At 39.4% G+C, this 12,834-nt stretch overlaps 1 protein-coding gene across 1 annotated transcript in view; it reads left to right on the top strand.

The window, feature by feature from the left end:
* The window catches only part of LOC124158145 (Down syndrome cell adhesion molecule-like protein Dscam2), a 168,236-nt gene that overhangs the window by 86,204 nt on the left and 69,198 nt on the right, over positions 1-12,834 (top strand). The window contains exon 6 of the mRNA XM_046533329.1: positions 7,738-8,105. Within this exon, the coding sequence (XP_046389285.1) occupies positions 7,738-8,105 (368 nt within the window). The remainder of the gene's footprint in view (positions 1-7,737; positions 8,106-12,834) is intronic.

The following is a 12,834-nucleotide window of genomic DNA, read 5'->3' as shown; positions in this document are numbered from 1 at the left end:
GATATGTAAATAAGGGGTTATATTATTTTGGTCTCCAATGCTGGGTGAATTTTCTTACGGCTGGGTTTACGAACGAGTGATTTGGTCCATACTGGCGGACGTTTCGAGGTTTGCATTGTTCCTCATTCCAGGGTTTTTATTTCTCAACCTTCGGTATACTTACGGGAGGTTGGTAACCTGATGTAAATATCGCTTGGCTATTGATTGAAGGATTTCGAGTCGCATTATTTTCTTTTTCACATTAATCCTGAATACGAGGTAGGATTCGGACATCGAAACATCGGTTAATATGCATAAATTCACCCGGCAGAAACCCTGAGAAAAATTCATCCAGTTAATTCGTTCGTAAAGCACGCCGCTCATCATCCATGCTTCATGCACTCTGTACAGATATCTCATACGTATTTTCCCTCAGATGACTGACATGGCTTCGTAAAGAGGGTCGCACAGAGGTATATTTGGGATTGCATGCCCGTCAGACTCGACCCACGGCGAGTAACGAACCACACAGCCGGTTCGGGAAGGTAATGACATTGCTGTTTTGGGGTGCTGGGTCGATCCAAACGCTGCACCCTGCTGCAGCCGACCTGTTTGATAAATCGGCACCCTCCTCATCTGCGTGCCGCGTACGTATGTCTCGCGAGAATGGCCCACGGATGGAGCGTGGGTGAAAGCACCCATTTATTTTTTTCGCCCCCGCAGGCAAAAACGTCAAGGAGCGCGTAGGGCGCCTTTTAGCTTATTGGAACATGGTTGAAGGGGGAGAAAAATCTTCATCGTGATAGTTTCGGCGTGACACGAAATGAGTTCATCCCGACGAAATTTTCTTTTTTTTTTATCTCGTGCTTCTTTTATTTTGAAAGGTGGTGCGTTAAGCCGAGACGTCCTCATCACATTTAGACATAAATCCACGCTCATAGCTCTTCACTGTGTAAATGAAGGCACGAAAAAATGTGTTCTTTATACGTGCTTATCTTTTTTTAATCCTATCCAACGCTGAGTATGTTATGCGCATTTTCTCCCGGTACTGTGTGAATATCTCAAGAGATGTCATGTATTTGTTTTAAAGATTTCACTGCATATCAAGTTTTTCGACACGTATTTTTTATGTATGCATTAACCTTGCCCCAGTTTTCAAGAATAATAATATGCTTTACATGATTTTAAATCCTGCCATTAATTAACTATTGTCGCAGCAATGCGACAATAGTATTTGGTCGTTATACGTAATGAGACTCTTTTCGTCGTTAATGGCTGTATTTTTGGCCGCGATTTTAGAAATAATAGCAATTTTCATCCGTTTTCAACTTGAAACGTTTATTTTTTGTAATTTTTGTCATGGAATTCACCAAATGTACTAGCAAGTGAACGATGAAATTGAAGCCGTGAATTAATTGGCATGGCTAGTCCAATCAGCAAAGTTTTTAGGCGAACCATTCTTTCTGATCATCTCTATGGTTTTGACTTTTACCTTTTTAGATATGTCACCGAATGTGCTATTATCAATAGAAAAAAGTTAGCACAATAGCTATTTTAGCCCCCAAGCTATTTTTAATAACACATTGTGTAATTCTAGTCCTCTTAACATGTGGCGTTTGGGAACTTATGGCTAAAATTTTATCGAAAAAAAATGGTGCCTTATTCTAAACAAATGTATTTTATTAATCTCCTCAGAAAGGCGATGAGCCACCGAAACCGATTTAAAATAAGCGTATCGTGTTGTATGTAACACTATTAAGTTTTTTAATTTCTTTTCATACGTAGCTTGTGTAAACTTAGCAAATGGGGAGACAGCTGTGCACTTCCATGCATCGCTTTATATCTTTTATAAAAACACACTGCATCGCTGATTTGGCGTCATTAATATTTCAGGCAGCGGTTTGCTTGGCAGGAACCTTCTCCTCATATTACCGGAGCGGCACGAGAGAGGCAAATAGAGGAAGAAGAATGTCGCGTGGGACACCCACGGGACCAATGAGCTTAATAACTGCCATAAAAAAAACTTCCGTCCGTGCTCGTTTGCGGCGAATAAGGCGACCCGCGCGCCACGAATGGGGCCAGACATAGAGATTGCCCCGGGCTGTCCCGCCCGCGGCCATACATTATCGACGGAAGTTTATGTAACTAAGAGGAGAGAAAGCGGCCGGAATTTAACACTTGTGGGAAGACCTATCGGAAGTGTTTTGATTTTTTACGGGAGAGGGGTGTTGCGCGGCCGGACGCTGATTTAAGGGGGGGGCGAGACGATAATTTTTCCAACCACCGGGATAAAAAAGCATGTGGGTTAGGCCTTCCGCCGCGTCCACTCGCACTCTCGATATAAGGTACCATCTCTGCTTTATGGTTCGGAGTTCGAACAAATTCGGTTACTTATCGCACACTGATGAGCCGCCCACTGTAAATTATTGTATGCTCTCCTATATTTCATTCCATATTTTCGTAAAAAAATTATTATTATGCGGTATGAATTATAAGTCCATTTTTGCAGACTTCCTAAAAAAGCAAAATTTTCCGTTGGATATGACGTAAAAATACTTTACATTTTTCCACATGAATATTTATTTTAAAAAGGAGTTACTGTACTGTAGCATCATAATGAGTCCTGATGATACTGCAGAGCAATGAAACATGTTTAATCCTATTAAATATTTTTATGAGGAAAAGTGGCAGATACCTTTACTTTATATCCAACTATGGATTTTCACGAATTATCAGCCTCAAACATTCATCTCAACATTTTACGAGTAGTATAATTTTTGAGGCAGTATTTTACGTCAAATTTCCATTCTAAAAGTGTTTTATTTACTGTAACACTATTTTCAGATATGGCTTGACAGGTTTTTACCTAACTCCGAGGAAGGTGGTAATGCCACCGAAAATTTAGTGAGTGTGAGTTTATAATCTTTTTCGTGTGTGTTCTGATACTGCCCATCCTAGGGTTTTTTATGTTTACCATCCTGTCTTCAACTCATATCCACAAAAAGTTTTAGTAAGGATTCTATCATCCCCAAAAACACGCATCGTTACTACATCTTGCGTAGCGTAATTTGGGTATAGATAACTATTGTCTTAAATTTCTGTGTAGCCAATAAAGTTATCAAACGATAGATCTCTAGAACAATGTCTCTCGCTAGTTACACAGTATTAATGTTTTATCAAATTAATTAGTTGAATAATCTAATTTTTACAACTATATTTCATGTTTGAAGCTAAAAAATCGAATTAAATTTATTTGTTAAATATATTGGATGGAATTAAGAATTTTCAGCCCAAATTAAATATTGGAATAAATACTTGCAATTTTCACAATTATTAAAATAAAAACGAAAATGATTGCGACCTTGGTATCCATGTCACTACATTATCTTCAAGGTAGTGAGTTAGATAACTTTGCAACATTGAAACCCAGGTCGTAATAAATTTTATAATCGCGGAAAATTGCAAGTATTTATTTCAATACGGAATATTTCCACTCAATCACGCTTGAATATTGTCGGATTTTATTCACAAATTAAATACTTACAAATTTTGGATCAGAATACGCTAGGGATCACTTTTTTTTACAAATTTCCCTCTATTTTCATAGAATATAATGCTGGCCTAACATTGTGTTAGCGAATTTATGCAAATATTTTTGAGTAAGTTGGACTGATCCCTAGGCATTAAATCCTTGAAATCCGACTGGAGTGAGGGATTGAGAGAGAATGGACGGGAGGATTTGACGCGCCGTTCTAGTGTGAGCCAACGATTTAAACGATTAATTAATTAAATTGGGCTGTAAAAACATTATTGGGCCGTAACCTCTCTCTCTCTGGGGCGAACAAAAAAACGGAAACGTGGCATCCACCAGAGTGGGGGGCCATCAATAAAGCTCTGTTGTTCATCCCCTCGGCCGTTTCAGTATGCACGCAAACAGTCGTTTAAAGCTTTTGAAATGGGCGAAGGGAACAGGTTGTGCTGGATTACTGACCAGATTTTGTGAGAAACGAGGCTGAATCTTAATAAAATATGTAACGAGAGGTTTAACTCATTAATTAGCTCTAAAACCTTTCGGGGTGCAATGCGTCATAGAGAGAGAGAGAGAGAGAGGCCTTGCCATGGTTGAGAGAGAGACCATCTGTCGGGGTAATTCTGTACCCTAGGGTATTGCGTGCCGTAACAATCTTGAGTTATTGATATTGCTTTCGCGCAGGGATTCGTTTCATATTTAATTAACACCTGTACCCATAGGGATTTTATTAAAGAGCTTACATCGGCTGCTCTTTTCAGATTTATTTTACTTTCAATTTTGCAAATACTCTTTGTAATCATTGCACATATTTTTTCTTTACTCGGCCTCAGTATCGGGGGATAAAGTCCTCGCCTGCCGAACTTATCGTGGGTTCGAGTCCCTAGATTTCCCCTATCGAGAGCATGGGTGCTTATCATCGTCCAACGATGTTATGTAATATTAATTTCTCCCTTTAACGCGATAAATTGTTTTAAGTTCGGTTTCAACATTTAAAATTCCGCTATTTAGGCACTTGAAAAGAAGCAATGTGCTTTGGAATATCTTAAAAATCAAGGAAAATGAAGCTAAATTATATTAAGAACTTTTCAAAAATTATCGCAATTTTGCGAAAGATCCACAGAGAAAAAATCATCCGCCTTGACCGGGATTCGAACCTGGATCGTTTTAGTAAAAATTCGGTGTTATTGTATTGTATTATTGCTTTTGGATCATTTATATCCGGACTTGGTTTGAATTTAATAATTAGTCTCTAAAAATAATCTTATTTCATTGTGTAATCATTACGTTCACTACCTCTACCTTAGATTTAAAGGATTCCTCACAATTTTACCTTCTGCACAAGCTGTGTTTCAGTCAAGTCCCCCTCTCTGCAGAAATGGAAAAAATGAAGCTAAATTATATTGTGCATCTTTCAAAAAGCGTCATAATTGTGTGTTTAGTAAAATTTAGGAGTTATTGCATAGATTTTTACTCAACAAATGGAGGAATTCCACCAAGCTATAGCCGTTAAAATCATATATAATGTTATTTAATCTACTTTATCGCTAAATGTGTTATTATGAGTCTTCCTTGTGGCCTATGTACGCAGGAGCGTATCCAGGACGATGTGTTTGGGGGGTGGGGGGGCACGAGCCGGGAGGTCATCAGGGAGGTGGAACCCTTCTCTGGGGGAAAAGTGAACATTTTTTATCCCTATAAATCACATTTTAACTATTTTGGGACTTAAAACTACACAATTGATGGCTCGTCGGGAAGCTGTTTTGTTAAAACACATTGGTGGAATAGAATAAATTTGCTTCATCGGTTAATATTTTTCTGCTTAAGTTAATTGGTTTAGGGGAGGGGCAATTGTGCCCTTGCTCCCTCTTGGCTACGCCACTGGATGTACGAGCTAACCTTGATTGAACGGGTATGGTTAACAGGGATATTTGCGACGGATACCGAGTCCTGAATTTGAGTCATTTCTGGTCATCATGGAGGGGTTGGCACTTTCACACCCTTAATCGCTACCCCCTCTCATTTGCCTCCATCCCCCTCAAGTTTTGCTCGTTCCATTAAACAGCACCCCTGACTGGCTCGCGCGACGGTTAACAAACCCAGCTCTGCCAACCCACGACGTCCTTTGACCAACGATGCGCTCAGTCAGTCTCGCGACCTAGATTCCCTGCCTCCCATGAATTTCATCGCAGGCAACGAGGCAGTTGATGAATTAAGCCTATCTTGACCTGTTTAGTCTGCATAATATGCCGACCAATTACTTTCGCACTTCTTACTTGCCATGAAAATTATCTTAGTGTGAATATCGGTGGGCATATCCAGCCCGAAAGTAAGGTAAGCCTCATTTATTTATATTCGGACTTGGTTTTAATTTTACTATTTATGATGAAAAATAACCGTATATCATTGTGTAATCATTACGTTTACTACCTCTCGTTTTTTTTAATTCCTCAGAATTTTACCTTCTGTGTTTCGGTCAAGTTCCCCCCCCCCCCTCCGTAGACATGGTTTTACTAATGAGAAAATTCACACACATGAAGTGAAAAAAATTGCAGGACCTGTAACTCTGTTATGAATATCAGAACTAATGTAGTCATTCAAGCATATTGCCATGGATGGACGAGTATTAATCGCATCTTTTCCGTTCTTCATCAATTATTCATCGATGTGATAATATCAGCAGCATCATATTTTTGAATTCGTTTGATCAAATAATCGTGGTAGCGTTAAGGTTCTATGTTTTTCAGTGACTGTATTGTCGAAGATTAATAATTTGTAAGAAATGTCGTATAATCGTTCACTAGACATGAGGGAACTAAAATTATTTAAAGTGATAAAAGTTTTCTATTTTTTCTCCAAAAGAGCGAAGTGAGCTATTTTATTCGTTCACCACTTGTTTGCTCCTGTTTTTTTTTTTGTTATTAATGGTTTCGTCCTTGGATAATTGGAAAATCAGCATTACGCCCGTCACCAGAATAATTTTAGAAACCCTTTGATTGTAAAACTTAACCAAAATAAGCATTTCTAATAATTTTTTAAAAACAAACATTCGAAAAATCATTCACGAGATATGTGTACTCATTGAAAGTATGATAGAATTCTGGATATGTTTAAAGGCGTGATCTTAATGAAATGCGATACGCTGAAATATTTGAAAATATTCTTTCACTCCTCGTTTCTGCTATTTATCATTATGATGAACAAAGGTCGGAGTCTGTTTTACAACTGATGGTGCGCAGTCGAATTTTTTTAGCATAATGAGGCGTTTTCTGTTTCTTAATTAGTTTGGACCGTTTTCCGAATGACGGGTCGCATTCTGAGGATAGCATAAATTATTGAGAGTGAATTGCTCGAACAACTGAGGGCATGTCCTGCTGTGTGATTAACTCTGGCAAATCAATGTCATTCATCATCGTTGGATGTTGACTTTAAACTGAAGGTTGGCTGAGCCCTTCACTTCGCTTTCTCTTTAGCCAGTCACTACGTTACTAAACGCGTTTGCAACTTTCATTATTATTTCCCAGACGTATCCCTCCTCAGTTATTTCATCGCATGGTTCCTAATAACTGAGAAATCCTTGAAATCCAAAAGTCGGGTGATTTAAATGGGCCGCGAAAATTCAACATTTTATTGTGGAGACGGTAATTTTTTACCATTCGAACCGCATTTCTCGATAAAAAGATTTTATTACACTATAGATAATTCAAGTCCCCTTTGAAACAGGACCATTTGAAGAATAAAACTCTTTAAGGATTAATACGATGTAGAAACATTCGTCTGAAATTTTTGTTTAAATAGTCTATGGTATGACTTGGATACAAATATACGCACATAATGATAAAAGGAAAAGGATATGAGCATTTGTTGAAAAGCAGACTTAGCCGAAGTGAAAATCCAATAAGGGTATGCATTTTTTCCACCAGTCATTGAACCCAGCGCACAAAACGGACAAGGATGACTCAGACGGGTAAGGTGGTTGACTGCCGGAATTCAGAGAATAAAAATTGGCCTGACTGGGACTCGAACCCAGAACGTAAGGTTGGCTTGACTTAGCTCTTCACTCAATTCTCCCATTCCAGATTATTTATCCACACTTGCGTAGTTCTTATATTTCACATTTCCTGGTCGTATTTTTCAAATGTATTTGTGAACCTAACAGAGTTCATTCTTCATTTTTCATACAACGGAAGTGTTTTACACGATTTTCTTTTTCCTATTTTTTCTCTCAGGTGGTACAAGGAGTACGAGGGTGCCCTGCGTGAGATCCACGCGGCCGGCCGCGACGCGCACCCGGTGGCGCCGTTTCGGCCGCAGCCCAAGGGCACGGTGCTGCATTTCCCGCGCGCCGCTCCGTCGGACGCGGGGCCGTACGTGTGCACGGCAAGCAGCTCTGCGGGCGAGGACCGTCGTCGCGTGTACCTGGAGGTGTCTGGCGGCGGCGGGGGCAGCGGCGGGGACACGCTCGAGGTGTCGCTGCACCCGCAGCAGGTGGTGGCCGACGCCGGCTCCCCGGTCGCCTTCAACTGCTCCCTCATCGGAGGGGTCGCCGCCCGCAAGATCACCTGGCTCAAGGACGGACAACCGCTCCTCTCCGCCGGTGAGTTGATTCCACGTTCAACCGATTTCCGCCCAGAAAACTTTCCGCTTGCGATTGAGAAGACATTTGTGTATGTCGTATTTATTAATCTGGTGAAATATTTTGGTGATGTATCCACTTGTTTCTTCAGAATGACCCGTAGCCGTACTTCTACGCTTGGTGGTAACGAGGTGAGAGTCTAATGCTGTTCATTTTCTACGTACGACCATGATAGATAGGATGAATCGTCAGGGCAAGCATACTTTTGGGCGAAGGAAAGTAAAGATAATACTAACAATGTCATTTCCTGTTTATTCTATATTTCCTGTTTACTCATATGATACTTGCATTTTATTTACAGACAGTAGGCGTCCATATTGTATTTCCGTTTTGCGTCCGTATCTTTCCGTTATATTTCGATCGGTTTCAAAAATAAACTAATAATCGCAAGCTTTAACAACACAGCTGTGGCTATTCGACAGTAAAAAGGAGAGCGGGTTTTCTTCAAGAGCCTCATATGCATAGAATGGTTTGATGTATTCATATGGCTAAGGTGAGAGGAAATGAGTCAATAAGTTAAAAGTTTCTGGAAATTTTCTTCAAATAGTATAAACTCTCGATCGGTTTCAATGTTTAATCGGTTTCGTTTTATCTTCAGCTGACTTCGTCTCAAAACATTTCACTTAGTTCGTTGCGCACGGATGGCGAGAATTCTTGACATTTTTTTCCCGAGCGTTCCGGACGGCTGGCGAAGATTCTCGTAAATTTGACGCGACAACACGAACAATTTTTAGCATAATTTAGGAATTGGTAATACGATTTCAATTTTTGTTCATTGCTTATTATAAATGGAGGTATCGGTAAAGTTATATTTTAAAAATTGACTTTTTAACCATGATTGAACCAAAGGTAGTTCGCCCAAATTGGCGTATATTTTTGATCTTAACATATCAACCCAGGAATATTATTCCTCTGCATTTAAAAATTCCGGTACGCAACCCTGGAGGGGAATCAAGTAGGGGAAAGAGGAGGGTGGGAGGAGGAAAGAGAGGTTAAAGAAAGAAAGAGTTCGTCGGGAGAGAATAGAGGAGTAATATCTAGGGAGAGAAGGAGAAGGCGTTGGTCTGGTGGAAATATCGGTTAAGGTATTTAGACAAGATAAAATGTTTTTAAAAAACTGTAAATTCCGGTTCAAATTGGAACTTCATGTTAATGAGTGTATTTTTTATTTTTATTTTGGAGCGCATGCGAAATTCAACCAGAGTTGACAAACTTTGGCCAGTTTGGTTGAGCGCTAGGCTACTGCAATGAATAGAGTTATTTAGTTTAGCTTCATATTGACTAAAGTTAAATTTCCTACTATAGAGTACTATAGAGTTCAAATGCCAATTGTAATTGTATGTTTTCGCGGTGAGGTGAAGATTCTACGGAGGGGTTTACGGGGTATGCATTTTTTCAGTTTCGCTGGCATTGCAGGTGGCTTCGTCAGGTCGTTGAAGTACAGAGAAACGTCTTCTACGTACCTATAAGAAGACTCCTAACAGCGGCGCATGTGTATAAAAGACGGTCTAAAACATCTCTTTCCACTTCATTGACCTGAAGAAGTTAGGGGAAATACCGGCGAAACTATCGCTAACAAAGACACACACGTTGCATATCCCGAAAACTCGGCTATATCTCGGCTGTATGGTCGGAAAATATTAATATCTTTCAAAACGTTTTTCAATTGCCTTATGTAACCCTCTATGGGGAGGAGAGAATAAGTTTTAACTCGCTGAGATCTATTCTATGAAGGATTAGTCAATCGAAACCCTGGTTTAGGAGATATTACAACATTTTTTCCTATTATAATTGGCATTTGGATTTTCTTTTCTTCGGGCATTTAACTGTAAGTAATGAATCACAAAATTTTTACTCTCATCATTTTTTTTATCATTTCCTGCCGACCGGTTTCTTCGGAGATGAGACTGCATATAGTCTATTTAGTATCCACTGATAACATACATTCACTTTAGACCTCTGCTCACGTGCCTCGACGGAACCCCTAAGATTGCTGTTTTCTCAACTCGCTCGCTTGTATCTTGCTTTGCATATTTTAGAGGATACTGTAGATGTAGATCACATGTGACTTGTTTAAATAAATTTGAGATTGGCTTGGTAACAAGTGATTTTAATGACTGAATGATCTATTGTCCTCTATATTTGGAAGGTATTCCAATTTTCATCTTAGCATTGTATTGGGACGCAGATTGCGTTTCAAATATGAAGATTTCACCCAAACCAACAGGTGTAATCAAATGAGCTGGGTAATTACGGACAATAGAATGCTCTGAATTCCTCCAACAATTCCGAAAATTACAAAGGTTTCAAGCATATTTTATTGAAACCGGTTGATTAGTACAGAAAATAAGGGCTTTCAGTTTGTTTCTACATTCAATACGTAATGTAAGTAATTGCCAAATGTGTGGCATACACGCCTATAACGTGGCGTACTTTTTCTGTGATATCGGAATTGAGTTTAACATTCTGCTTGTGCTGTCTAAGTTGATGTAGTTTTTATATCATGGATTTAAAATTAAAATTGCATGAATAGTATGTGCCTTGGATATACTGTAGCAATTTTTTCGCCGAAAAAAGAGGCAATAACCTCTCAAATTAAATTTTTATCATAGAGAGTTTTATAGAACTTCTTTTTTCTCCAGGACCTTGAATTTATTGTCACAAAAGATTCTGTTTAGGAAATTTAAGTGTCAAAAGGTTTAACTATTTGATCTTTATGTTGGTGAAATGTTTTAAAACAGGGATTACATGATAAAGACATGACTCAACGTGATTATTCAGCTGTCATCACTCTGTCGTTTTCGGATATATGACGCAGTGTAAAATGGACCCTATTGTTTTCATATTCACCGGCCAATCGACTTAATGGTCTCAAAGCCAGTGGTTGGGAGGCGATGACTTCTGTGAAAAATGTCTATTTCCTTGAAACAAGTATCTCGAAAAGTTATGGTCCGCTCTTAGTATCCACTACACCATTCATAGCCGTCGGGATGATTATCTGCTACGCCTTTCACCTGACCTTCATCAGCAGATCTTGATGACTGGAGTGCACGAGTCTCGGTCGCATTAATTTTTCCCGAGATTCTGGGTACGAGTGCCAAACAGAATGGGAATCGCGAGTGAACCGAAGTCCAAATGTTAGAATTAGCTTATTTCCTCTACAGGACGCTACTTTTAAACAATCTGTAAACAGAATTATCCCCCTTTATGTGAGGAAACGTGTTTCTTTCCCTCGATTTTATTTAAGGAATCAAATTTCACGTTTAAATTAATGGAATTATTGAAAACATTTATAAAAAATGCTATCGCATCCAACTTTAGTGGTATTTTCTTTGAATCTACGGTACGAAAGAAAAATATCACTGCAATTAATGATGGGACCAATTAACCTTAGTTGCGCAATCGGTTGCTAAGAACTGGAGATCAGGGGCGCAGCTAGGAATTAAGGCTGTGGGGGGTTGAGGTGTAACTAATACCGGGATGTGTGGGGGTATGGTGTACCCTCCAGGATAAGCGGTATGTGCGAAATTAATAAATTGCGGAATTTTAAGATAAATGGTTGAAATTGTGAGTTTTACGGCTTTCTGGGGGATATTTTATTAATCCTTACACTATTCTATTAGTAATATCAATCAAATTAAGTACAATGGATTAAAGTTAAAAATTTCTCTAAGCTCTGGGGGGGGGGGTTTATCCCCCAAAACCCCCCCCCCCTCGCTGCGCCGCCACTGCTGTAGATAGGGGATTGAAAATTTACCAATAGTATATAAAGAGCCTTATATGACTAAATAAGTATTAGTCTTTATTTGGCGAGATAGAAACTCCCATATGACCCCTAAAACGTGTACATGAAACATATTTGTCAAATAATTAGCATTACTTTTATCAATAAGTTTGTTTTCATTGGCTTACTTCGTACATCTGTCACAAGGGCTTAATTTTTCAAATCGTACAAACAATTATTTGAAATCAGCCAACGGTGAAAGTCTCCGCAATAGCCTTCTAAGGCTTAATCGTCGACTGCGCCACTTTATCAGGGCTTTCGTCACCGAAAGCTTGACCTTATCCTAACTTGAAACGTCCCCTCTATCCACTGCATTGACGAGGCTGTACACTCTCCCCATTGTGGCGAAATCCGAAATGACATGTTAATCGCCGTGCTCCAGTCCTTTCCATTGGTCGACATTTTCGGCCGTCCACGGCCCTTATTACTGAAGTTGAGCAGGTGAAAGTGAAGAGTTGCGCATGGATTCGTTTACTGCTCGGTGCGAAATGGCTTGCGCATGTGTGAAGGCACATGTTGAACTGCGTTTAATTTCATATGACAGCCCCGCGCGTCAATTTACTGCCAGCATTAGATGTCATTCCAGCACAACTCGCTCATGTCTGCGCTTTAGAATGTAAGAATAAGAGTTGGCATCAGATTGGTTGAAAAGAGAGTAGACCTCCACCACTCTAGTCCTAATATGTGTGCATAACTTTCTCTTGGTGCACCTTCCTTAAGATAGAATTTGGAGCCTTAAGAGGCCGCATCATTCCAATTTTTCAAGTATATCTTCGCTTCGTATAGCTCTTTTAAAACTGAAGCTATTACCTTAATTTTAAGGGTGAGTAAGAGCAGAAGAAACTGATAAATTTTTCGCAGAAAAGTGAAAGGTGCTAACGGTCGATAAGAAGCGTTGCTTCATCT

The sequence above is a fragment of the Ischnura elegans genome, chromosome 4 (assembly GCF_921293095.1).
Source record: "Ischnura elegans chromosome 4, ioIscEleg1.1, whole genome shotgun sequence".
Lineage (NCBI taxonomy): Eukaryota > Metazoa > Arthropoda > Insecta > Odonata > Coenagrionidae > Ischnura > Ischnura elegans.
The sequence above is the reverse complement of the archived record's forward strand: the minus strand, read 5'-3'. Positions and strand labels throughout refer to the sequence as shown.